The sequence below is a fragment of the Prunus persica genome, chromosome G7, assembly GCF_000346465.2.
Source record: "Prunus persica cultivar Lovell chromosome G7, Prunus_persica_NCBIv2, whole genome shotgun sequence".
NCBI classification, from domain to species: domain Eukaryota; kingdom Viridiplantae; phylum Streptophyta; class Magnoliopsida; order Rosales; family Rosaceae; genus Prunus; species Prunus persica.
The window spans coordinates 7,874,008-7,897,813 of record NC_034015.1 but is presented as its reverse complement, the minus strand read 5'-3'; the positions used below and the strand labels follow the sequence as shown (position 1 = coordinate 7,897,813).

At 36.7% G+C, this 23,806-nt stretch overlaps 1 protein-coding gene across 1 annotated transcript; it reads left to right on the top strand.

Moving 5' to 3' along the window:
- On the top strand, positions 5,390–23,361 carry LOC18770000. The gene is given in 29 exon segments (XM_020568036.1): positions 5,390–5,856; positions 5,952–6,266; positions 6,372–6,431; positions 6,531–6,623; positions 7,327–7,555; positions 7,874–7,980; positions 8,616–8,678; positions 9,709–9,809; positions 10,223–10,317; positions 10,432–10,452; positions 11,634–11,729; positions 11,840–11,932; positions 11,935–11,959; positions 12,143–12,254; positions 12,257–12,288; positions 12,534–12,730; positions 13,513–13,784; positions 14,941–15,042; positions 15,994–16,170; positions 16,275–16,463; positions 16,963–17,204; positions 17,278–17,424; positions 18,174–18,390; positions 20,167–20,295; positions 20,396–20,512; positions 21,790–21,864; positions 21,947–22,126; positions 22,363–22,422; positions 22,720–23,361. Coding segments are annotated over 29 exon segments (3,627 nt in total). The 5' UTR covers positions 5,390–5,850; the 3' UTR covers positions 22,795–23,361.

The window sequence follows — 23,806 nt, the reverse complement described above, 5'->3', positions numbered from 1 at the left end:
TATGAAATTGTATAGGTTACAAATTGATGTTTGTGATGAAGTGAAATAAAATCACTTGATATGGCAAAATGGATCCATATAAAGACATGAAATTTTTATGATATTCTCCTAGTATATTATGTAGATTCAGCCATGTTTCTTCTTACGAAGCATGTTCATTGCCTATTTATGGAGACTTGCAATTATATGAAAATCTAAAAAGATTATGAAGTTAAGCATATCGCTAGAAGCGATCTTTTGAGGAATACATAGGAATAAATTATGAGAGATGTAAAATGTCATGCATTATATAAATTATTGAAAGAAAATCTCTAAGAAGTTAAGGAGCCTGAAGCTCAATGTTAATACTCAATTTTTGTGAAATGAAAATGATCTAATTGCCTCAAGTGAGTATATGGATTGAGTTATGAATTTGAATTCAAGTTCAATATCGTTGCAACGTATTCAACTTTTTAAACAAGTTATCAGAATATTTAGGTCTCTTGAAGAGCCTATGACATGCTAGCATAGTATACAAAGATTTATATGAGTAACTTATTACATCATGCAATTTTATACTTTTATCCTTGTAACGGTAACATATGAGTTTGCTTATATTATTATTTGGGTTATCTACTATAGATGTCCCTTAACTTGGCCCCCAATTGCAATTGGGTCTGTGAACTTTTTTTTGAGGCAATTACATCCGTTAACTCGATAAATAGTTCCAATTGGGTCATACCATTGAAGTCTGTCAATTTGTCCGTCAAAATGAGGGGTAAAAGCGTCCTTTTGAGTTGCAGAGGTAATTGTTTAAGGGTTTTTAATTGTAGACGTCCCTAAACTTTGCTCCCAGTTGCAATTGGGTCCGTGAACTTTTTTTTGAGGCAATTACACCCCACAAGTAGTTTCAATTGAGTCCTGCTGTAACAGAATCCGTCCCTTTCTCTCTCAGCTCTCCTTCTTTGTCTCTCAGTTCTCCCGCAACTCATTCCCCCTCCTCCTTAGCCTACCCCCTCAAAATCTAGATCCCAACCCAACTTGCAACCCACGCCCCATCTCCCAACTCGCAAAACCCAGAACCCACCAGCAACCTCATCCCCTTAAGCTATCCTCATCCACTGTCGCCATAACAGCGGCAGCACCCTTGGAGCTAGAATTAACACCACTGCAGCAGCCAGTTATTCCACGACGTTAGTTGACGTGGCCAAATCCAACAACACCTTCGAAACCATCGCCGCCATAGTGGAGAAGATCGAGAAGTTCTTTGCAAGCCATTGATCATCGACTTTTGCCTTAAGCCTGTCCTTTATGGTTTCTAAGTTTTTAGCTCTTTTACTCCGTTACAGCGGGACTCAATTGGAACTACTTGTAATAACCCAAACCTTAATTAATATTTAACTATTAAACTATTAAGAGAAAATGACACTTTTGCCCTTAGAGTATTCTAGTAAAGGAAAAGTTGACTTTTTGATCGAGAAAGAATTTGACTATTCTACTTGCATCGTTGCGTAGAGTGTGGTGAAACGAGTTCGTAGAAGGGCAAAGTGGTAATTTTTAAAATCAGGTTTTTTGAAAAAAAAAATCTGACTTTCTCTCTCTTCCCTCACTCTTCTCCCTCAAACCATAGCCCCCCCTGTTTTTTTTTTTCTAACCCGTCACCTTCAAACCTCCATAACCACCGCCACACTCCACTCAAACTGACAGGACCGGACCCAATTGAACCACCGCCGCTTCCTCTTCCTTTCCCGACTGGTCCCTGCCCTTGAAACCTCTGTTTTTCGCCGGAAAAAGCTTGGAATCACGCCGGAGTTGACAGAACTTCAAAGGTTTCGTTCTCCTTCATCCGGCCACCAAATCGAACGAGTGAGGTATGGTTTTCTAGCTATTTTCCATGCTCTAGCTGTTGGTTAGGTAGAATTTCAGAAATTCCAAGCGTAGATCGTTCGATTTTCCAATCTAGGTTTCAGCCGGTTTTGAAAGTGTGATTCCGGCCACTTCCGGCCACTTTTTGAGGTAGGTCCAAGAACAAAAGTGGTCCCAAAATGGGTGTTTAACCTAAGTTAGGAGTTTGGGACGGCGGTTTGGAGTTTTTCCGGCCGCCATGAATTTCTCAAGCCACCCACGCCCTGTTGGCGCATGTGGCGGCGTGTGGGCAGTTTGGTGGGGACCATACTCAGTCCTAAAATGATCCTCGTGTCGTCATGAGCGCGTAGAAATTCGCTGATCTTAATTTGGATAACGTATGAACCTTGAACGGATTTCGCATCTTGTGTGATTTCCGGGTTCAATGGGTTCGAACCGTTGTTCGTGCATTTGTGACCAAACCAACCGTCCGTTTGAGACCAAACTTTTGGGACTTGTGTCATAGGTTTAACGAAACATTAATGTGGGCATAGGAGTAACTTTAATTGGATGCACGCACTTCTAGGAGTCGGGGTCAGAGTTTTATTTAAATATTTATATCGAGCAGTTTTATTAATATATATTATTATGATAATTGAATCAGGCACCCGAGCACCAGTTGACCCGCAAGAGGGACCTTCAAAAGGTCCAGCGAGCTCGGACCAGTTGTGAGTGGACTTTTCTTTTATAAATGATATTATGCAAATGAATTTGATTATTTAATCTTGAATAAGTTTTATTGATTATGGTTTTCCTAGCATGATTTGTTGAAGTTAAATATCTTTATTTATATGCTGCCTAGTTGAAAATGCTAAAAAGATATGAAAAGTAAAGATTGAGATATATATCAGATAAAATGGCAGCAGAGTTCTAGATTTAACAAAAATTCAGTTATTCATCAGACCTTTCAGAAATTTTATATTTTCTTAAGCCACCTTAGGTACCCAGTTATAGAAACAGCATGCCTTCGGTATATGTTGCCTTCAGATATGACGATGTCCACGGACATCCAGTTTGCCTTCAGTTTTGTCAGCGCGCTTGACATCTGCCTCACGAGTTTTGGGGACGCCCAGACCGTGGGAGCCAGGAATGGGGATCAGGTTGACTACGGTCCTTTGAATCCTGCCAATTTGCGGCTCGGGTTGACTTTGTGTCACTGAGACCTGCCAGGGGAATTGACGGATTATCAGGAATTGACGGATACCAGGAATTGACAAAATTTAAGGGGTACACCTAGGTGGTAGTTTTAAACTGATTTTAGTGCTTTTAAGAGTTTAAAAATGATATGAGTATGCTTGACATATATTTATATATATATGAGTGCATTGATTTCAGTATGTATGTGATTAAAAGAATGAATTAGTTTTGTATAACTGTTTTTATAGTGGGGTTAGTATGTTCTTATGCTATTTTTCTTAAAACTTTATTTTTGGGTCCACTCACCTTTTAAATGTTTTACGCCCCCAGGCCGTAGACGTGCATCTGAAAGCCACCACAAGGTAGTTTCCGCTTCTTGCATCTCTTCAGCTTAGTGTAGGGTCCTTGACCCTCCAAATGTTCTTCTTGTAAATTAACCTGTATAGATGCTTTGATATTGCCCCTGGGCTCGAACTTTACTGTTGATTGTCTATGTATTTACGCATGCTGGAAGTTGGGTTGTGTTTATGCTCGTTTTGACAGGTGCAATTTTGGGATTGAACAAATTACAGGGGAGACTCTGCCGAATTTTCGGTAGAAGTCAAGGCTAAAATGAAATTAAGTTTGTAACCAGAAGGGCAACCAGGTTATTTGTGCTCGGCACCTGTCAGGTGTCGATCACGAACAGGGTTCGGCTCGGATTTCAAAGGGGAATTTGGGTCGGGTCCTGTCACTACTTGTCGAGTTAAAGGATGTAATTTCCTCTAAAAGAAGTTCACGGACCCAATTGTAACTGAGAGCAAAATTCAGGGACGTCTAAAGTTAAAAACCCTTAAAACAATTACCTCTGCAGCTCAAAAGGACGCTTTTACCCCTCATTTTGACGGACATATTGACAAACTTAGACGATAGGACTCAATTGGAACTATTTATTGAGTTAATGGATGTAATTGTCTCAAAAAAAGTTCACGGACCTAATTGCAACTGGAGGCCAAGTTCAAGGACGTCTACAGTAGATAACCCTTATTATTTTGATGATGTTATAGAATATGATGTTATTTTAAGAATTGTTAATGTGAAAGGATTTTCAAAAATAGTCTAGATATTTTTGTGTTACTCTAACCTCAACAGAGATACAAAGGAATGACACACATGCATTCTTGATTGATGATATTGAATAAATTTTTATACAAAGCATTACCAAAGCTCGCTTTGTCGGAGGAAAATGAGATATCAATATCATTTGTATTGTATCTTCAAATAATTCAAGTTTGTTGTCATTAGGAGGAGTAATTCATCAGGGGGAGGATTCAACAATTTTCTACATATAGGACACATGCACGCTATACTCTTTTCCCTTCGACTAGATTTTTGTCCCAACAGGTTTTTCCTATCAAGGTTTAGCGAGGCAGCATAAGCGCGTCCAACACTATATCAATGATCCAGAAGAATGTTGCACTCTTTTTTCCTTTGCTTAGGTTTTATCCCATTGGGTTTTCCGAGCAAAGTTTTTAATGAGGCAACTATGTCAATTGTATGGTGGACATCCAAGGAGGAGTGTTGTAAATGCATAAGTTGGTGGATAACCACCATACATTTTAGCATTCTACCCTTTTTAATTCTATATAACTTATGTCTTAAATATTTGTAGTTAGTGCTTGTAATTTATTCATATGTTGTAAATGTAATACTTAATCTCCTATCTTGTAAGCCTATAAATATGTAGCTCTACCATAGATGAATCGATGAGATATACAAGTTGATTGACACAACAGTTTTTCGGTACTTTCAAATTCTCTCTACAATTTTCCCTTAATTAAAGAAAATACAGTAAACTACCATTTTGCCCCATAAATTATCATCTAATTGAGAATTAACTCCCAAATTATTTTTTTTGAGGATACGAACTGTATAGAAATAGCCAATCTCTCTCAACTCTTAAATTTTTGAACTTCATCCAATTTTCTGTAAAAAATAGGTTTAAAAAACAGAACAAAATACAATTTAAAAAAGGGTTAACTGTTTTATTTATTAGTCAAAGAATTTGGACCTGATTTGCATTTGAGTACCTTAATTTCTAAAATGGTTCCCGTGGTCTTTTAACTTTAGTTTCGTTAAAGACAAATGGTCGTACCGTCAATTTTGTTAACTTTTCTATTAAGTGCAGGGGCAAAATAGTATTTTTTGTATCAAAATTGATAAAAATATGAATAAAAAAGTTTAAAAAAATAAAAAATTAAAATTAAACTCTCTCCCTCTCCCTCTATCCTGATTTCCACTCCCTCAAAACTTGATTTTTCTTTTTTTTTTGTTGTTGATTTTTTATTTGATTTTCTTTTATTGTTATTTTAAAGATTTAATTAATTAATTAATTATTTTAATATAAAAATACTATTTTATCCCTGCATTTAATAGAAAAAGTTAACAAAATTGACTTAAAGGACCACGAGAATCATTTGTCCAAACAAAACTAAAGTTAAAGGACTACAGAAATCATTTTGAAACTTGAAGTACTCAAATACAAATCGGGTCAAATTTAAGGTACTAATAAAACTATTAACCCTTTAAAAAAAAACAAAACAAAATTGGTTCCGTCCCCGGCATCTACCAGCTTTCCCCTTCCAGTCTCCCTTCGTTGGCCCGCCAGATTTACATCGGCTCTCTCTCTCATCATCTCCGATCGCTGGCCTTTCTCTCTCTGTCATCTCAGCATAGTCAAAAGGTCTCAAAACAACGTTCTTCCCCAGTTCCCTTCTCTCTGTCATCTCAGCCTAGTGGAACAGCAAGTACTTCTCACTCTCTCTCCGTGGTTGCAAAAGCAGCTTAGCCATGGCGGTAAAGCACCTGATCACGAGATGCCCTCTCACTCCCGCATTTTCCTCTTTCTTTTTTTGTTGCCAATTTGAGAATTTATGGTGTTTTTTCTTCAGGACTCGTCAGGGACGACGCTGATGGATCTGATAACGGCGGACCCATCCACAGCGTCGGCCTCCGCCTCCACAACGACGTCGTCTTCGGCGTCGACTCAGCCGGCTCAGTCTTCTGGTTATGCAGCTTCGCCGCCAAAAAGCAGCTCCGGTGGTCTTCCGACGGCTTTGGGGAAGCCAGCCGGAGAGAAAAGGTCGAAGAGGGCTGCGCTGATGCAGATCCAAAACGACACCATCTCTGCCGCTAAAGCTGCGTTGCATCCCGTACGCACCAACATCAACATCTTGCCTCAGAAGCACAAGCAGAAGCAGAAGAAGGTCCAAACCCGAAACCTCTTCTTCGCTTATCCTTTTTCTTCATATGTTCTAGAATTGTCTCTCAGTTCTCATCTGTTTAGTATTTGGTGTTAATTGCAATTGCAGCCTGTTTCATATGCACAACTTGCGAGGAGTATTCACGAATTAGCTGCTGCATCCGATCAGGTAACCATTGCTCACCTATTTTTGTAGATTTTTCTTTCTTTTTTATTTATTCGAAAATTCAAGTTTTGTTTGTTTTCCATTTTTCTTCATTGTGAATAGAAAAGTTCCCAGAAGCAGTTAGTGAATCACGTCTTTCCCAAGCTTGCGGTGTACAATTCTGTTGACCCTTCGGTTGCACCTTCCCTTCTCATGGTATATTTCTCTCATTCACATGTTATTTGCATATAATGTCCTTCATATGATATTCAATTGGGTTTGCAATTGTTCTTTTAACTATTCTATCTTGTCCAAGCTCCGATATATGCACGTATTTAGCTTATTGCTGGGATGCAGTTACACATAAGTCAATGTGATTATATGAAAATCTGTAAATTGTTCGTTTGCTTTGTTTTTTCCCTTCCCCCAGTTCCACATTATGCCATGCTCTTTTTTTAATGACAATGCGATGCCTCTAGTCACAAGTGCCAAAGTAGATATGAGATATGTCCTTCTATCCTCCTTCTGTTGTGCACTTGGCATAGACATAAAATATTTAACACCAGTTCAATAGCCCCACATTGTTAGGCTAGTTCCATATGTCTGAAAGGACCTTAACTATCATGTAAGGTTTATGAGGTGGTACTGGGAGGACGACATGTCCCCTATAGCTAAAGTTAGGCACATGGAACTTGATGGACTGGGTTGGAGTTTACTGAAGAATGGAAAATATGAATTCACAATTTATTACCATGAGTCCTGCATATCTCTTAACAACAATTTTTTTCGAAAAACCAATATGCACAATCGGTGAACAATAAATCCACCAAAAAATCAATATACATTGAATTTAATAACTGATAAATCAATTGTACGTTTTAAAGCAATGTTTTTTTATAAGTGTTCATTCATGATGCAGCTCAATCAGCAGTGTGAGGATAGGAGTGTTCTGCGATATGTCTATTATTACTTGGCCAGAATTTTATCAGATACTGGTGCACAAGGTGTGAGCACTGGTGGTGGGATCCCAACGCCAAACTGGGATGCTTTAGCTGACATTGATGCTGTTGGAGGGGTGACGAGAGCTGATGTTGTACCAAGAATAGTAAATCAGCTAACAACAGAGGCATCAAATGCTGAAGCAGAATGTAGAGTATTTTTTTATATTTTGTGTGTATTTTAATAATGTTTTGAGCTTCTTTTTATCACTGCATCTCATGGTTGCTCCATTGTTGGTGTAGTTTAGAGTGGAATGTTGTCTATTATGAGAACTCACTGCACAAAGTTCTGTATTCCAACACATTGTGGGATTTAGGGAGAGAATTAGGGAGCATATTTATAAACAGGAAAAAAGTTATTGCATTATTTCTTAATATGTCCTTGTCGTTAAAATTAGCCATGGGTGTGTTTTTAAAAGTGGATATATAGGTTCTTTTTTATTAATGTTATTAATTTTTTTTTTGAAGTTCATGCCCGAAGACTGCAAGCTTTAAAGGCTCTTACATATGCTCCTTCGACCAATTCTGAAATATTGTCCAATTTGTACGAAATTGTGTTTGGCATTCTTGATAAGGTATCACTTTCGGTTCTTTCACATAAACTTATTTGTTTCTTGCCATAGGGGTATTATGTATGTCTGAATCATCTGTAGAACTTTGTTCTTGATAGTAGAAGACTAATTTTGGTGTCGAGTAACATTGGCCAGCCAACCATATATAGCCAAACAAAAGGATCAGATGTCAGAGGGAACTCTAAGCTTTATGAAGCTCTGTTGTTATGGCTGCTAACATATTTGCCTGTCTTTATGCCTTTGGCAAATCCAAATTTCTTAATGTTGTTGTGGGCATTGAACATCTTGTATGGTTTGACTAGTGGATTTGGATATCAAAGGAAGATTGTTAGGGCTTGTATTTTTGTTCATTGTAAGCAAACAGTTCTGGTCATGAATGCCTGTAGATAAGGCAGACCGATACGGCTTGAGATTGAATTTAACTTCTATTAATACCATATATTGTTCAGTACACATACAACATTTTGCTTCAGAGAATATTCAAGATATTGATCTTTTTCCTCTCTCTCTCTCGGAATAAGTATCAGACAGATAATGGCTATCTGTAATGCTGTTTTTTTGTTCTTGTTTTCATGAAGATATTCTTCTTACTTTTTAATCTTTTAAATCCTTGTATTTATATGTATATTAATTTTTAGGTTGCTGATGGCCCACAAAAACGCAAGAAAGGTGTGTTTGGGACTAAAGGTGGCGATAAGGAGGTAAAGTACATCTCCTCAAGTTTTCTTGTTATTAATTTTTCTGCTGAAAGGCTTGGAGTTGTATTTCATGGTGGGTTCCTCTACTTGTGTGGCATTAGTGTTTTTTTTTTATTCTTATGAGCTAGAGTACACACACACCCCTCATTGCCAGCACTTATTAGTGGGTCACAAAGTTTTTCATAAATTTTCTATTTAGTTATGTACATGGTTTTAAAAATCGGCAAAGGAGCTTTTGTCTGTGGAAGGTAGATTCTGGATGTTGTTCTAATTGCAAATGCTGTGGTGGGGGAAGTGAGGAAGAAGAAGAAAGATGGGCTGGTGTTTAAGATAGACTTTGTGAAGCCCTATGATCATGTGGATTGGTGCTTTTTGGATTTTGTTTCGGAAGATAAAGGGCTTTGGGGAAGTCGGGAGAAAGTGGATGTTTGAAGTAGGTGTGAACAGACCTAGGGATAAATTTGGCCCTGCAAGTGGTCTAAGACAAGGAGATCCACTATTACCTTTCATTTTCACTTTGGTAGTAGATGAGCTAAGCAAAATGGTGGATAGAGCAAGCGAAGTGCAGCTTTGAAGAGTTTGTCAGTAGAAGAGTAGTGGCAAAATCTAATCTGCAATTTGTGGACGACAACATAATTTTTCTTTCAGGGGAAGGTCTCTCAGGACTGAAAATTAATAGAGCTAAGTGCTCAATTGTGGGGATCAACACCTAAGATGGGAGAGGTGGCCAATGAAAGATTTGGGATGCTGCTTGGTGGGAACCCAAAGATAGTGGGCTTCTGGGATCAGGTGGTGGAATAGCTGGAGAGGAGATTAGAGGGTTGGAAGAAAGCTTTTGTGTCAGGGCTTCAGGTTAACCCTAACCCAATCGGTCCTGAGCAGCTTGCCAACTTATTACCTCTCTGTCTTGCCAAGTTTCCCAGGGAAATTCTTCTATTATGCACCTGCATTTTTATTGTTCTTTAGCTTATGGTCAATGAATTTCTCCAACTATGCTGATAACTTATATTTTTAATTTTTTTTTCAACTTCAGTTCATCCTCAGGACTAACTTGCAATATGCCGCCCTAAGTGCTTTGAGGAGACTTCCGTTGGATCCAGGAAACCCTGCATTTCTATATCGTGCTGTTCAAGGGTATGTTTTCCTTCATTCTGGTAGTCAACATTTGATTGCATAAAGTTGTTGCTTGGAACATTTCTTTGTATCAATTTCCTTATATAGGTGCATGTGACACATACACCATTTCCATTTGGTTTTTTTTTTTTTGTGTGTGTGTGTGTGGTCATATATGTATCTTCATTATGCATGAGTTGAAGTTTTGGTGGAAGAACTTTGTTTCGATCCACTGGTTTTATCTTTTTTATTTATGATTTCTGTTTTCCTCATGCCCTCTTTTATGCTTTCAATCTGTTTTTGCTTATCCTTCAACTTGCAACATTGATTTTATTTTCTTAGCTACTTCATGATTACTGGGGTATTTTTAGAAATTTGGCCCTTGTATTGTGAAATTGATTCTCCAAGTCTAACAAGTTTGTGTTTCCCTTCAGAATTTCATTTGCTGATCCTATTGCTGTAAGGCATGCCTTGGAAATTCTATCTGAGCTATCTACAAAAGACCCTTATGCAGTTGCAATGGCCTTAGGTGATTTGATTATTTTAACCTTTCAAATATCTCGCATTCCTATTGTGCTATTTAATTATGAGACTAATTAGTTTTTATGCTTCTAATGCTTTACAATGTTTTACCTTTATGCAGGGAAACATGCAGAGCCTGGAGGTATTCCCAATTTTTGTTGTCTTATTCTGTTATTGTTTTTTAAGAAGGGTTCTTTGTTCAATGTGGCATGTACTGATATTTACATTGACAAAAAGTTTTATATTTCTAATTATGATGCCCAAATTGAGAGCAAAATTTCTTAAATATTAGGCTGTGTTCCTAGTTCAAATGACAGGGTTGTATATGGTTGGCTTACATTGTTCAAACAACAGGCTGTGTTCTATTGCTCATCTGATTTCTTGACTTATTGCAAACATTTCATATATCATCTGGTCAATGGCTGCTGCAATTTGCATAATTTTCTGCATAAACGTAGCTGTTTTTTAAAAATATTTTTCTTATACCCGGAAATCCTACAATCCGCAAAGAGGACAAGGCTTTGAAACTGGGGCCTCCGGTCGAACCCTACAATCTTTGGGAGGATAGGTGCCTTTGGGGGTTTTGAACCTCAGACCACATGGGAGCAAACCATAGGCTTGAGCATTTCAAGTAACCCCTCGTTCATAGTTACCTACCTAGCTTTTTGCTAGCATTTCCTGCCTCCCAAAGGTTGTAGGGTTCAGTTGGGGTCCCCATTTTCAAATTGTGTCCACAATGCGGATTGGTGGATTTCTGGGTGAAAAAAGAAGAAGAAAGAAATCTGGATTTGTGTAATTAATTGGAAAAATAGAAGTTGATTAATTAACACTAGGTCTAATTTTTACCCTTTTTGCTTAATTAATTTTTTTTTTTCGTATTCCGGAAAAGAAAAAGACAAAGGGATCTAATTATTACAATGGAAAAAGAGCCTTTAGTTTGGGACAGGGCTTTCTAGCCAATCCTTTTAATTGGAGGTTTGTTAATATAGGTGACTAGAACATTTCAAAATATTTATATCTCTGATGTTTATATTTTACACTTTAATAAATTGTTTATCCTTTTGTACTTGTATGAAAATGAAGAAATAAAAGACTTGTTATGTTCCGAGATATGTTCTTACAATGAATTTTGTGAGATTTCTGGTCTTATCTGGTTTGATGCCATTTTAGGTTGCTCATTTATCTAGAAAGTTTTTATTTTTTTTTTATTTTTATAATTTTTTATAATTTTTATAATTTTATAAATATTAGTTTATTATCCTAATATGCTTAATCAATTATTCTTACTTCATTTTTAGTACCTTGCTTTGTTCTATATATCAGGGGCTTTGCAGGATGTCCTCCATTTACATGATGTTCTTGCTAGAGTCGCTCTAGCGAGGTTGTGCTATACAATTTCTAGAGCACGAGCCTTGGATGGTATCTATATATGATGAATTCTTCACTTTTCTTTCTTTATTTAATGTATTTGTTTCCCTTTAAGTTGTATGATTTATGTTTGTTGTTTCTTGAAAATGTTATGTCTACAGAGAGAGCTGATATTCGATCTCGGTTCAATTCTGTGCTTTATCAACTCCTCCTGGATCCCAGCGAAAGAGTCTGTTTTGAGGCAATCCTTTGTATATGGGGGAACCCGATAGTGCAGAGAGGTTTTCTTAACCCTTTTATATTTCAATTTCTCCCCTTTTTCCATACCACAGGGTTATAATGGGAGGGTAGATTTTTGCAAAACGGGGGTGGTCCCCCCCTTTTTTTTCCCCCGAAAAAAAATTTTTTTTTTTTTTAAAATGGATTTTTTTTAAATTTTTTTTTTTCCCCTTTTTAAAAAGAAGGACAAAAAAGCGAGCTCCGGGAGGGTTTCATTTAACTGGGGAGTTTCCCAAGTTCCCAAAACCCCCTTTTTTTAAGGTTTCCCCCAAAGAAAAAGCTCAAAAAAAAAGGCGTCCCCCACCCCCCTTTTTAAACTTTTAAGGGAAAGGTTTAGGGATTTTTTTTTTTTTTTTTTTTTTTTTTTTTCCCCCTTAAGGGGGGGGCCCCCCCCCCCCCCCCCCCGGGCGTCTGTCTGTTTGTCTATCTTTCTCGCTCTCTTGTTTTGGTATTAGAAGCATCTGAAATAATGTTGGGAGGTCGAGCATCTTTTCATATGTAGGAGTCTTCAATGACTCTCTTTTTAAACTGATTTAAATCATCTTCTATTGATTCCATGCGTCCTGGTTTATTCAGGTTGGAGAGTTCTTTCCGTAGTTTCTCTAGGCCAGTACTCCATGCAGCAGCAAGAGTTGTGCAAGAGATGGGGAAAAGTCGGGCTGCTGCATTTTCTCTAGGCATACAGGATATTGATGAAACAGTGCATGTCAATACATTTTCTGAGACTCTCGATTCACACGATTTGGATAGTACTGAAACCTCACATTCCGAAAGTAATTATTCTACCTTTTTTTGTTTTTGTTTTTTTAATCTTTTGACATGATCTCTTGTACCTTTTAGTTACTGCTCCATGTCTACCATAGAATCTTTCATGTAATGGTTTAGAAGATCCTTGATCATATTCTGATGATTTCGATTCTAGGCTGCCAAAAAAATTGAATGGCCTTCTGAGATATGTATGTGGTGTTTAGTTGATTAATGTAGCTATACAGGCTAGTCACTGGAAATGTTTCATTAATTGGGTAATAGGTACCATAGAAGCATAGGGCATCATTAAAGTGCTTGTAAAATTGTCATTAATTGATAAAGAGTATGCTGTGAATTTTACAACTTGTCCCCTATATTGCACTGCTATTTTTTTTTTTTTTATCAGTGAGAGTACGTTTCCTGTCAAGAAAAAAAGTAGGCTGCGAGTTCTGCAGTAAATGCACTGGACTTCTATTCATCCTACCTGTATCATTTTTTTTATTTTAAATTTTATTGATTCTGAGTTTGATATAAAAAAGAAGACCCTAATTGTTCAGTAAGTTGAAAGGTTGTTTTATATGGAAAAGCAATAAGTGGTTTCTTTGTGGAGTGACGAGTGAGGCGTGTGCTTTAGTAAAATTTCAAAGGAGTGAGAGTAGTGAAACCAGTACAGTGGATTTTATTGTTTGCTTTCATTTTTTAATAGATTGTGCTTTTATATAATTTCAAAGAGTGAAAGTAGTACAGTGGATTGTGATCTTATTCTGTTCCTTGTTTTCCCTTCCCACCACATTTTCTTTTCACATAGGTATCCGAAGAACTTCTTCTTTATCTACTGGAGTAGGTGGCAAGGATACAATTGCTAGTTTGTTAGCTTCATTGATGGAAGTTGTGCGGACAACTGTGGCGTGTGAGTGTGTTTATGTTCGAGCAATGGTAATTAAGGCGCTGATCTGGATGCAAAGTCCCCATGATTCGTTTGATCAACTAGAATCTATTATTGCATCAGAGCTTTCTGATCCAGCTTGGCCAGCCACACTATTGAATGATATTTTACTCACATTGCATGCTCGTTTTAAGGTATGTGTGGACAAAAAAGTAACTCATGGTGTGGCATTTGTTTGGAAGTGCATATGTGTAGAAATCTTTATATATCTGTATACCAACTTGTATTAATGAACTTCAAACACAGTACAAAGATGCAGTCGAAGCTATCCACCGACTAACAATAGAAATACAAAACCACCATCCACAAAACAATTTCGCACATCCAATGACAGCTAATGAGAAATCCCTAAAGAACAAATCCAAACACGAAAAGATCAAACTAACCAAATCCTAGGTAACTGCTTCTTCCCAATCAGACCGTAATAGAAGGTATATTACTAAAATCATGTGAAACTGAAGCCCTGCATGACCAAATTCTGACTTTAATTTATGGTACGCATTTGTATTTTTACATGAGCAATTTTAACTAACTTCACTATCTTATTTCCTGCTGCTTATAATTTAAAGTATTCGTTACTATGGAAAATTGATTATGTACTGATATGTCAGAATTCAATGAATAATCATGGGAATGGATGCTATTTTTGATTTTATAATATAAAGCATCTATTACATAAAAAAAATTGTAATAATTAACAAGGACCCGAATTAAAGTCTCGGATGAATTGCAACCTGAAATACCGTACTATGTCTACGCCCAACTAATCTGTACCATAGTAACTAGCGAGCCTCGTACCCATTCCCATTCCATGTATTGTATCGTTCCCGGTACCAGGTAACATTGGTATGTCAAAGGGTAAGACGATTGAAATCTACAATTGCATTGTTCAATTGAAGAATAAATTGAATGGTAGTATAGTGCTAAAGGAAAATAATGAATCAAGATTGGAGGAAAGGAAAAAACATGACCTGCCAGTGATGACATTATCAAAGTATTGAAGCCAGTTGAAATTGTAGGTTGTCAACTGTCAGTTGGATTTCACATTTTAGAGTATATTTTGTTCTATTAGGTGTTGAGTATAGAAGTAGTGGAGCACTAGTAATTGGATGGGAGGTTGGGAGTGGGAATTAACCATACCCTGTCTAACTTATCTTTCTGGTAGTGAAATCAATGGTGCACAAGGCTATCTAAACTAACTCTATTCCAATATAAGGGTTTTCTTTAATTTCTTTAGTGGGGCACTTGCCATTTATTAAGTCTAAATAAGCTTTTAATATGTGTTATTAGGCGACCCCAGATATGGCTGTCACTCTTCTTCAAATCGCCAGGATCTTTGCAACTAAAGCTCCTGGGAAGATTGATGCTGATGTATTACAACTACTGTGGAAGGTAATTTCCTTCAATCCTCACTACAGGCAGTTCTTATCTACTTAAAATGCAATTCTGTATGTCTTTTCCACTGTATATTTTCCTTGCATTTATTTTAGTAAAGTCTGTGTTTCATGGAAAATAATTTATTTCTGTATGTTTTTCCACTGCTGCTCTGTACATAGTCAATTATCATGATATGCTTTTCTTACTTTTTTTCTTTTTCACTTTGTTTTACTGTTACTTTTATAGGCTTGGGTCAGTTATGATGACATGGTAACATTATCCAACCAAAATGAGCTAGAGGATATAGGATACCAGTGCAGTTATGAAATATGTAAAGCATGTATCTTACAGTTCTAACATTAGAATACTGCAACTTTAACAATGATGCCTTAGGGAAAGTGCGGATCATGTACTCCTACATTGCCCACTAACATTAAATTTGTGGTTGTACTTGTTAAGAGAGGTAAAGAGAGTTGGGTTATTCCAGCACACGGTCACAATATAAGGACCTTTATTTTTCTGATATTTATTTGCATTAGAAGTCGGCTGTGTGTTATTTTCAATTAGGTTACCCTGTATTGTTTCTTTGTAGTTTTTTTTTTTTCTGGGTAGTTTACCAGATTTTGCAGGTGTTAAGTTGGACTTCTGGTGCACCCCCACCCTTTGTACAGATTTGTTCTTAATAAAATTTATGTTTCTTCTTAACTTTATGTCTCAAGTGCTGCTCTGTTTGTTGTAGTGTGTACTTTATGACTGAATCCTTGTCCACCATTTAGAACATTTGATTTGTGTTAATAAAAGTTCCTTTCTTGTCTAAAGAAGAAAAAAACTGACTTGGAACTGAAACTTGTGATGTGTTTTTCATATCGTTAACCTGAATGTGATGATTTCTTTCTTTATTTTTATGGTGAAATTATATTAGTGATTGTTTGATTCGATTGGTTATTATAACCGTTCCAATTCCAGACATGTCTCGTTGGAGCTGGTCCTGATGGGAAACACACTGCCTTAGAAGCGGTTACCATAGTTCTTGATTTACCGCCACCACAGCCTGGGTCAATGTTGGGCCTTACATCAGTGGACAGGGTATCTGCATCTGATCCAAAGTCAGCTTTGGCATTGCAGAGATTAGTACAAGCAGCAGTAAGCATCTTTATAATCACTAGATGCTTTATTTGTTCCTCTTCCAATTTATCCATCAAGTAACCTAATTTATTTTATTTATTGCTGAATAAATGTACTGTTAGGTATGGTTTCTTGGAGAGAATGCAAACTATGCTGCTTCTGAGTATGCCTGGGAATCCGCAACCCCTCCTGGTACTGCATTGATGATGCTAGATACAGATAAAATGGTTGCTGCTGCCAGCTCTCGTAATCCTACTCTAGCTGGTGCACTGACTAGGCTGCAAAGATGCGCGTTTAGTGGCAGCTGGGAGGTATTAGCTTCCACCTCAGTATCAGCCATTTATCATTTCAACACAAGTTTATTGCCTCTATCTTAGAACGATAAAAAGGTTAATTAAGTACTAGTTTTAGCCAACCTGCCTTTACTAGCATAGGTCTCCCAATGTTAAGGGTTGTAATGATCTATTGAGGGATGATTTCTAAAGCATTGGGACAATGGTAATGGTAGTTAGAACATTGTTATACCTTTCCTGTTGGTGGTTCTAGGACTATGAAGCCTCAATTAATCAATTTTGCATAGAATCTTTTTTCTTCCTTTACCATATTTTTGGTTCTTTCACACTTGTTTTTCTGTACAAACAAATTTGTTGACATGTGAACTCACCCTCTACTTATTTGGGAAAGGGCAATGGCTTTTCGCCCAGAAACTATGGGAATCCATACACTTGAACACACAAATTTGTTAACTGTGAACTCACCCTCTACTTGTTTGTTCCTCTTATATGTTGTTCGTTCCGTTGGGTTCTCCAGGTTCGTATTGTTGCTGCTCAAGCTCTTACAACTATGGCAATAAGGTCTGGTGAACCTTTTAGGCTACAGATCTATGAATTTTTACACACATTAGCACAGGGGGGAGTGCAGTCTCAGTTTTCTGAGATGCATCTCAGTAATGGGGAAGATCAAGGAGCTAGTGGCACAGGCCTTGGAGTTCTAATAAATCCCATGATAGAGGTTCTTGATGAAATGTATAGAGCACAAGATGATTTGATCAAGTAAGTGATACAAAATTTTCTTGAAATGTGTCATATTTTTTTAGTTATTCACGTTAGTTTGCTTTGTGGACAGGGAAATACGCAACCATGACAATGCTAATAAGGAATGGACAGATGAAGAACTTAAGAAACTATACGGAACTCATGAACGGTTGCTTGATCTTGTTTCGCTGTTCTGTTACGTCCCAAGAGCAAAGTATCTGCCTTTGGGGCCAATAAGGTACAGATTCGTTTACACTGCCATAGCCTAGGTGTTGTATTTGAGAGAATAAGAGGGGTGATTTTTTTCGTGTGTGTAATAATTTGTTATGAAATGTGGAGATGCAATTTTCAGTTCCTTTAGCAAATGTCTGCCTTTTGTAAGAATGCTTTACTCAGATATGGTTGACTTTAGTTTTCTGTCGCTGTTATATAGGTAGAAGCAGAATTCCTCAAATGTGTTATCTATTCACTAAGCAGTGTTAATTTTATAATGTCTTTCATTTTTCGCACAATTTCAATGCACATTTATTGAGCATTTGTTCTTCCCATTTCTCCCATGCCCTTTCTTCTTGTGTCTAACTGACATGCCAAATAACCAAGGTTGAAAATTGCGATGTCAGTGGAAATAATTGTGGTCCAAATTTCGGAGGAAATATTGGTGGAAATATCAGAATTATCAATATTTTTATGAGGTGAATACAGAAGAAAGTTTAGTATGATCCTTCTAACCATTTGAAGGATGTCCTGTTTATTATGAGCATGATTCAAGACTAAGGGGGTAATTTACAACTAATTTCTGCCTACAAATCATATTAATGAAGGATTGACTATGTCAACATCGTTGGTCTAAAATATTATGAGATGATTCATACATATTAGAACTCTATTTCCAGTTGAACTTCAAGTGAGATTTCTTGTTAACATGGGTTTTACCTTTCTTTTTTCTCTGCATTTCTTATTTAGTTCCCCTTCATAATCTTATGACAGCGCAAAACTGATCGACATCTACCGCACACGGCACAATATTAGTGCATCAACCGGTCTGAGTGATCCAGCTGTTGCTACTGGAATTTCTGATCTTATTTATGAATCTAAACCAGCAGCTGAAGAGTCTGACATGCTTGATGATGACCTTGTAAATGCTTGGGCAGCAAACCTTGGTGATGATGGACTGCTAGGAAATAATGCACCGGCAATGAGCAGGGTAACATGTTTAATTGATTTAACATTAAAGTTTAACTTTTGGTTTGTTTATAGAAGTATGAATCTAAAAACAGAACACTATCACCCTGTTATTTTAAAATACATTTAGTCCTGACTGATATTTAGACATTTATGAACATCTTACCCTCTTATGTTTCTATACAAAAGCTGAATTTGAAAATTAACAGTAATTATATAATTCCGATTGAGAGTTCTATAAACATATTACTTTAAGTTCTTTCCCATGTTGTATCTTATAATCTAACTTTTAGGAGTTTGAGTAAGGGTATTTGTATTATTTTCTGAATTTATGTCTTTTATTGTACTCGGAGAGTCATGACTTTGGGCTATTCAGGGATCTGGGCCATTTCTTGCAAGTCCTTTTTGTTTGATTGCTAGACAATCAGGCTTTATCACCTTTTCAAGATAGCCCTTTTTTGTCTATGCACACATGCTGAATTTGACAATTAATAGTATTTGTAATTCAGATTTGAGAGATTATAAGTTTCTACCCTTGTTTATCATATAGTCCAAAGTTTATGTTTTCTGGTAGTTGCACTCATCTTTAAACCCATAATTCAGCTGGACTTGTGATGCAGGATGCGTAGGACCTAAATTTATTAGTTTCCTAATGTATTTGTTAGTTTCCTGGATTCTCTAGTTTTCCAATTTCTAGTAGGATTTCTACTTTTCCAGATTTCTAGTTTTAAGTTTCCTATTTTATTTGGGTTAGGATTTCTGTTTAAGCAAGGGATTTTTATCCTATTATTTCTAGGTTTTAGTTTGCAATAAATACCCCCTTGTAGCTCTTTAAAATTCAGATTTGGATATTGAGTAAACCTTCTCTTAAAACTATGTGATTTCTGTCCTTCGCTGTTCTCTGATTTCGGTCCTTTCTTTCGTCCCCTCGATCTATATTTTCGTCTCCTCGACCTCCGATATTCTTCTCTATTCTATCGTTTAAGTGTTTAATCTAATACCTATGGGCTGTACTACATTAACTTGTTTGTGAACATGTCTTGTAAGTACCCGAAAACTAAGTGAATGATCCTTTATTTTCTTTAAATCTGTAAATGAGAAGGCATCTATCATTAAATAATCACAAGTTATAGTATATTATTGAATTATTTAAACCTAAATATATGAAGTTTTTAAATAATTTTGTAATGTAGGAGCTTTTGGTCTGTTAATAATGGAAAGAATAATATGCGTAGGAATTCTAACCAACATAGTTTAGGACATCTAAGACATTGATCATGAGGCATAGAAAGACTCTACGACATAAGCCTCCAAAACAATAGGCCTGAAATCCACATCGAAAATGCATTAATTACACAAAAGCTGCAAAGACTAGATTATGTGGTGCTTGGATGAGCTTATTCATGGTACTTAGAGCTTGGCTCCTCCATCACATACTAATTGGTGAATGGATGTAACTGTTTAATGGAAACACAAAATTTATCCTTTTTTCTGCTGAAAATATAGTCTCATCTAGTCTTTGGTTAGATATTATATTGTTACATGGTTGGGGCAGATACCTTCTGCTTTGATCCCCGACACAGGCTGGCTGTTTGTTCTGTAGTTCAAAGAATGGCTTCCTCAATTTGTTTCCAGTCTTGATTTCTTGTAATAGTTTGCAGAGTTATTACTTATTGATTTAAGAGAGTAGATTTTGGACTATTGTCGTTAAATTTTGTATTTAACTTGTATGCACCATTCATTTGCTACTCTTGATCCATTTCAAATGGATGATTATTTCGCCTCTACTTCCTGTTAGGTTAATGAATTTCTTGCTGGTGCCGGAACCGATGCTCCTGATGTTGATGAAGAAAACATAATCTCTAGGCCTTCAGTTAGTTATGATGATCTGTGGGCAAAGACTCTTTTAGAGACTTCTGAGCTAGAGGTATGTGTTCCTGACTGAGTTGGCATTGCATGCAATAGAGCTGGAGTGTTCATGTTTACATTGAGAAGGTTGTCACTAATTGTATTCATTTGGATTGTAGGAGGATGATGGGAGGTCATCTGGGACATCTTCCCCAGAATCAACGGGATCAGTTGAAACTTCCATATCATCCCACTTTGGTGGAATGAACTACCCTTCACTTTTCAGTTCACGGCCGGTAAGAGATGCATTGATCAATTTCAAATTTTTTTTTTTTGGGGGTTTCCTTTAATAAACTTCTACTTATGTTTTTACAGTATTTAAAACTTCTACAAATCTTTGCCCAGGTTCTAGTACTAAGACTGCGTATTTAGGCTCTAGAACTTTAATACAGTGCCTAGTTCTTAGGTTTTAACAATATGAGCACTAGGATCCAGATACTGAAGATGACCATGTTAAGGTTCATCAGTAATTTAAACGAAGTAATTTTGTACCATGAATATATGCTAAATATGTTAATTCTTTTTCTAATATTCTGTTACAGTCCATGGCATGTACACACCATGAAGTTGGTGCAACCATGACTTGATGGAAATGTAGTATTTATGTCTTTCAGATATAATTTTTGAATCAGACTGGTGGGATATAACATTGGAATTTTTCATTTCTCAAATTTACCCTCTTCCACATAAACTGCCGATGAAGTTCATTTTCGAGCAATTTTTGATAATATACATGAAATAATCTAAACAGTTGTTTTTGTCTTGGAAAGTAATCAAGGGAAAGAGAAATGGATAAGGGAGATAGGGAAATGTAGGAGAGAGACAAAGGGAAGGGGAGGGCCTGCACAGTTAAAAATGAGTCTGTACCAATTAACTTTTTGTCTTTTCTATTTTTGTTGGAATGTGTCAAGTTCTATTAAAAGTTATTAGTTCTATTGTTTGCTTGAGGCTCAAGACTACCGTTGGATTAAATCCAACCTCTGTTGACCATCACCTTCCCTAGTTGGAGAACAAGACTCTAAGCCCCTGCTCTTCTAGCCGGGGGACCCTTTATTGTCTGCACGTGTTGATATAAAATTTTATGAGGAAAATGAGACAAGAATTTTTAGTATCATGGACCACAGGTTCTACAGATAGGATTAAATGGTAGTTGGAGCTAATGAAGACTTGACTTAGGGTCTAAATGGGAGGCATATATAGAACCCTAGATACGAGGGAAGAAATGTGTCCATGGACTTTTGATTATGGAATTTGGTTGAAGCTGTATAATGTTATAATCTCTGCAAAAATGTGCTTTCAGTTTTTCAAGAACAAAAAAATATATATATGAAAGAAAGAAACACCCTGTGTTAGATCTTAAAAGAGCTAAGATCAAAGCATTTTCTTTACCTGTACTAACTCATTGCCTGATTGATGCCCCGAATATTACTGGGGATTATAGATTTTTACTTGGCATACACTGTCATCTGCTATATAGGATTGAATTGTTTGATGAATTAATTATTTGCAACAGGAGAGGTCTGGAGGAAACAGATATACCAATCCATCTACGGGGGGTCCCTCATTCAGTGAGGGTTTAGGATCTCCAGTTAGTGCTCATTGCCTCTCATCTAGCTATGTTTTAGTCTTATGATTCTATCAGAATTTTAATTCTTCTAATTCGTTTCCAGATTAGAGAAGAGCCTCCGCCATACTCGTCACCTGCCGCACAAAGATTTGAATCATTTGATAATCCTTTAGCTGGGCGTGGATCCCAAAGTTTTGAATCTCAAGATGACGAACGCATTTCTTCTGGAAATCCTCAACATGGAACGGCACTTTATGACTTCACGGCTGGTGGAGATGATGAGGTAAGTCTAACTCCTAGCAATTCAATCTGGACTTAAAAGTTTTTATTTAATTTTTATGATCCAAGGGTGTCTCTCTCCAAAGTTGAGCAGGTATTTGCATTTTAAATGATAAGAAGTTTACTGGATAGTGTCTTGCCTTTTGCTGTGTGTGAACTATTGCTGTCTTGTCTCAGTCAGACTTGTCTGGCAGTTTCAGTTGAAACATGGAGGTGATTAATATGGTTCTGTCCGTGCAGTTAAATTTAACAGCGGGTGAAGACGTTGAAATCGAGTACGAAGTGGATGGCTGGTTTTATGTAAGTATATAGAGAGAATAGGACTGAATAAACACAAAAAGAAAGAGGAAAATTCTTATTCCTGCTTTTTAGTCCTCCAATATCTGTGAAGCAAGAATCAGCCAATTAGTGTATTTTTGGATAACCTTATTTTCTTATTGTTGATTACTCTTTTTTGTCCCATGAGAGAGGAATTTATATTTTTCATCTTGACCTCTTTTTCCCCTTTGAATGGTCATTCTCTTGCGTTCTTGCCGATGAGGCAGCATATTTATTCACGTCAGTTGCTAATGAAAGGCATTTTCACTCTTTTTACAGGTGAAGAAGAAACGCCCTGGGAGGGATGGAAAAATGGCTGGGCTGGTCCCAGTCCTCTATGTTAATCAGTCGTGAATTGCAGATTGTACAAGAAAGTTTTGATCCTCTATTCTACGTTCTGCACTGTCTTATACGGTTATCTGGTTTCGTAAAGTATCAGAGCTGCTCCAATATTTAAAGCTTCAAGTTCTCATATTGGCCGTAGGCTTGTCTATATGACTTTGAAGTTTCAATCCCTACTTTGATGCTACATTCTGGAAGCTCCAAGTAGGTCAATATTTTAAGAGCAGCGGGAGTTCCTGAAGAATCAATCAGTGTGTGTATTAGTCATTCGTTTACAATTCTTGTTTGTATTATATTATGTTTGTTCTCCTCCCTTCACTTGTGGTTTTGATGTCGCGGCTCCATGAAATTTAGCTAGTATTAGATCGAATGTACGGGCAACATTTTGTTTATTTTGGTTGATTATTTGCCCGTGTATAGTGTTTTTAATCTTCACGACTTCTCATGAAATCTGAGGCTTTGCAAGGACACATCGGCATCATGGACACTCGAAAGAAATCTCCCCTCTGAAACATGTTATATTGTTACTCATGCTTTCAATCTGTCTTGGAAATTACTCAAATTTAATTTTGTTTTTAAGATAAATGTTTGCCAAATTTATATATGAAATATATTTACTAAAAAGGATAATTAAAGTACAAAGTTAGAATATAAAAATAAATAAATACCGAATTTATCTGTCTCATATAGTAATTAATATTATCTTCTGTCACATTGACTAGACTAACTATTAGGTGTTTCACAATTGGCCTGGAAAACTGACTTTGCCAAGGTTCCAACTTCCAATGGAGTCTCAGTAAAACCGGAAGTTACTAGAGGTAGTGGAATGATTTTTATTCAGTAATCCTATGCATAAGGGTAATTTCACAATTTTGAAATTGAAAAAAAGAAAAGAAAAATAAGCAATCGGAAGTCAAATTAAGGGAAATTTACACAAACACCACCTGATAATCGAAATTGAACTGGTATGCCATGTGGCAGCTAAGCATTAGGCTACTAACCATGCCCAAAACGGGTATGCCAC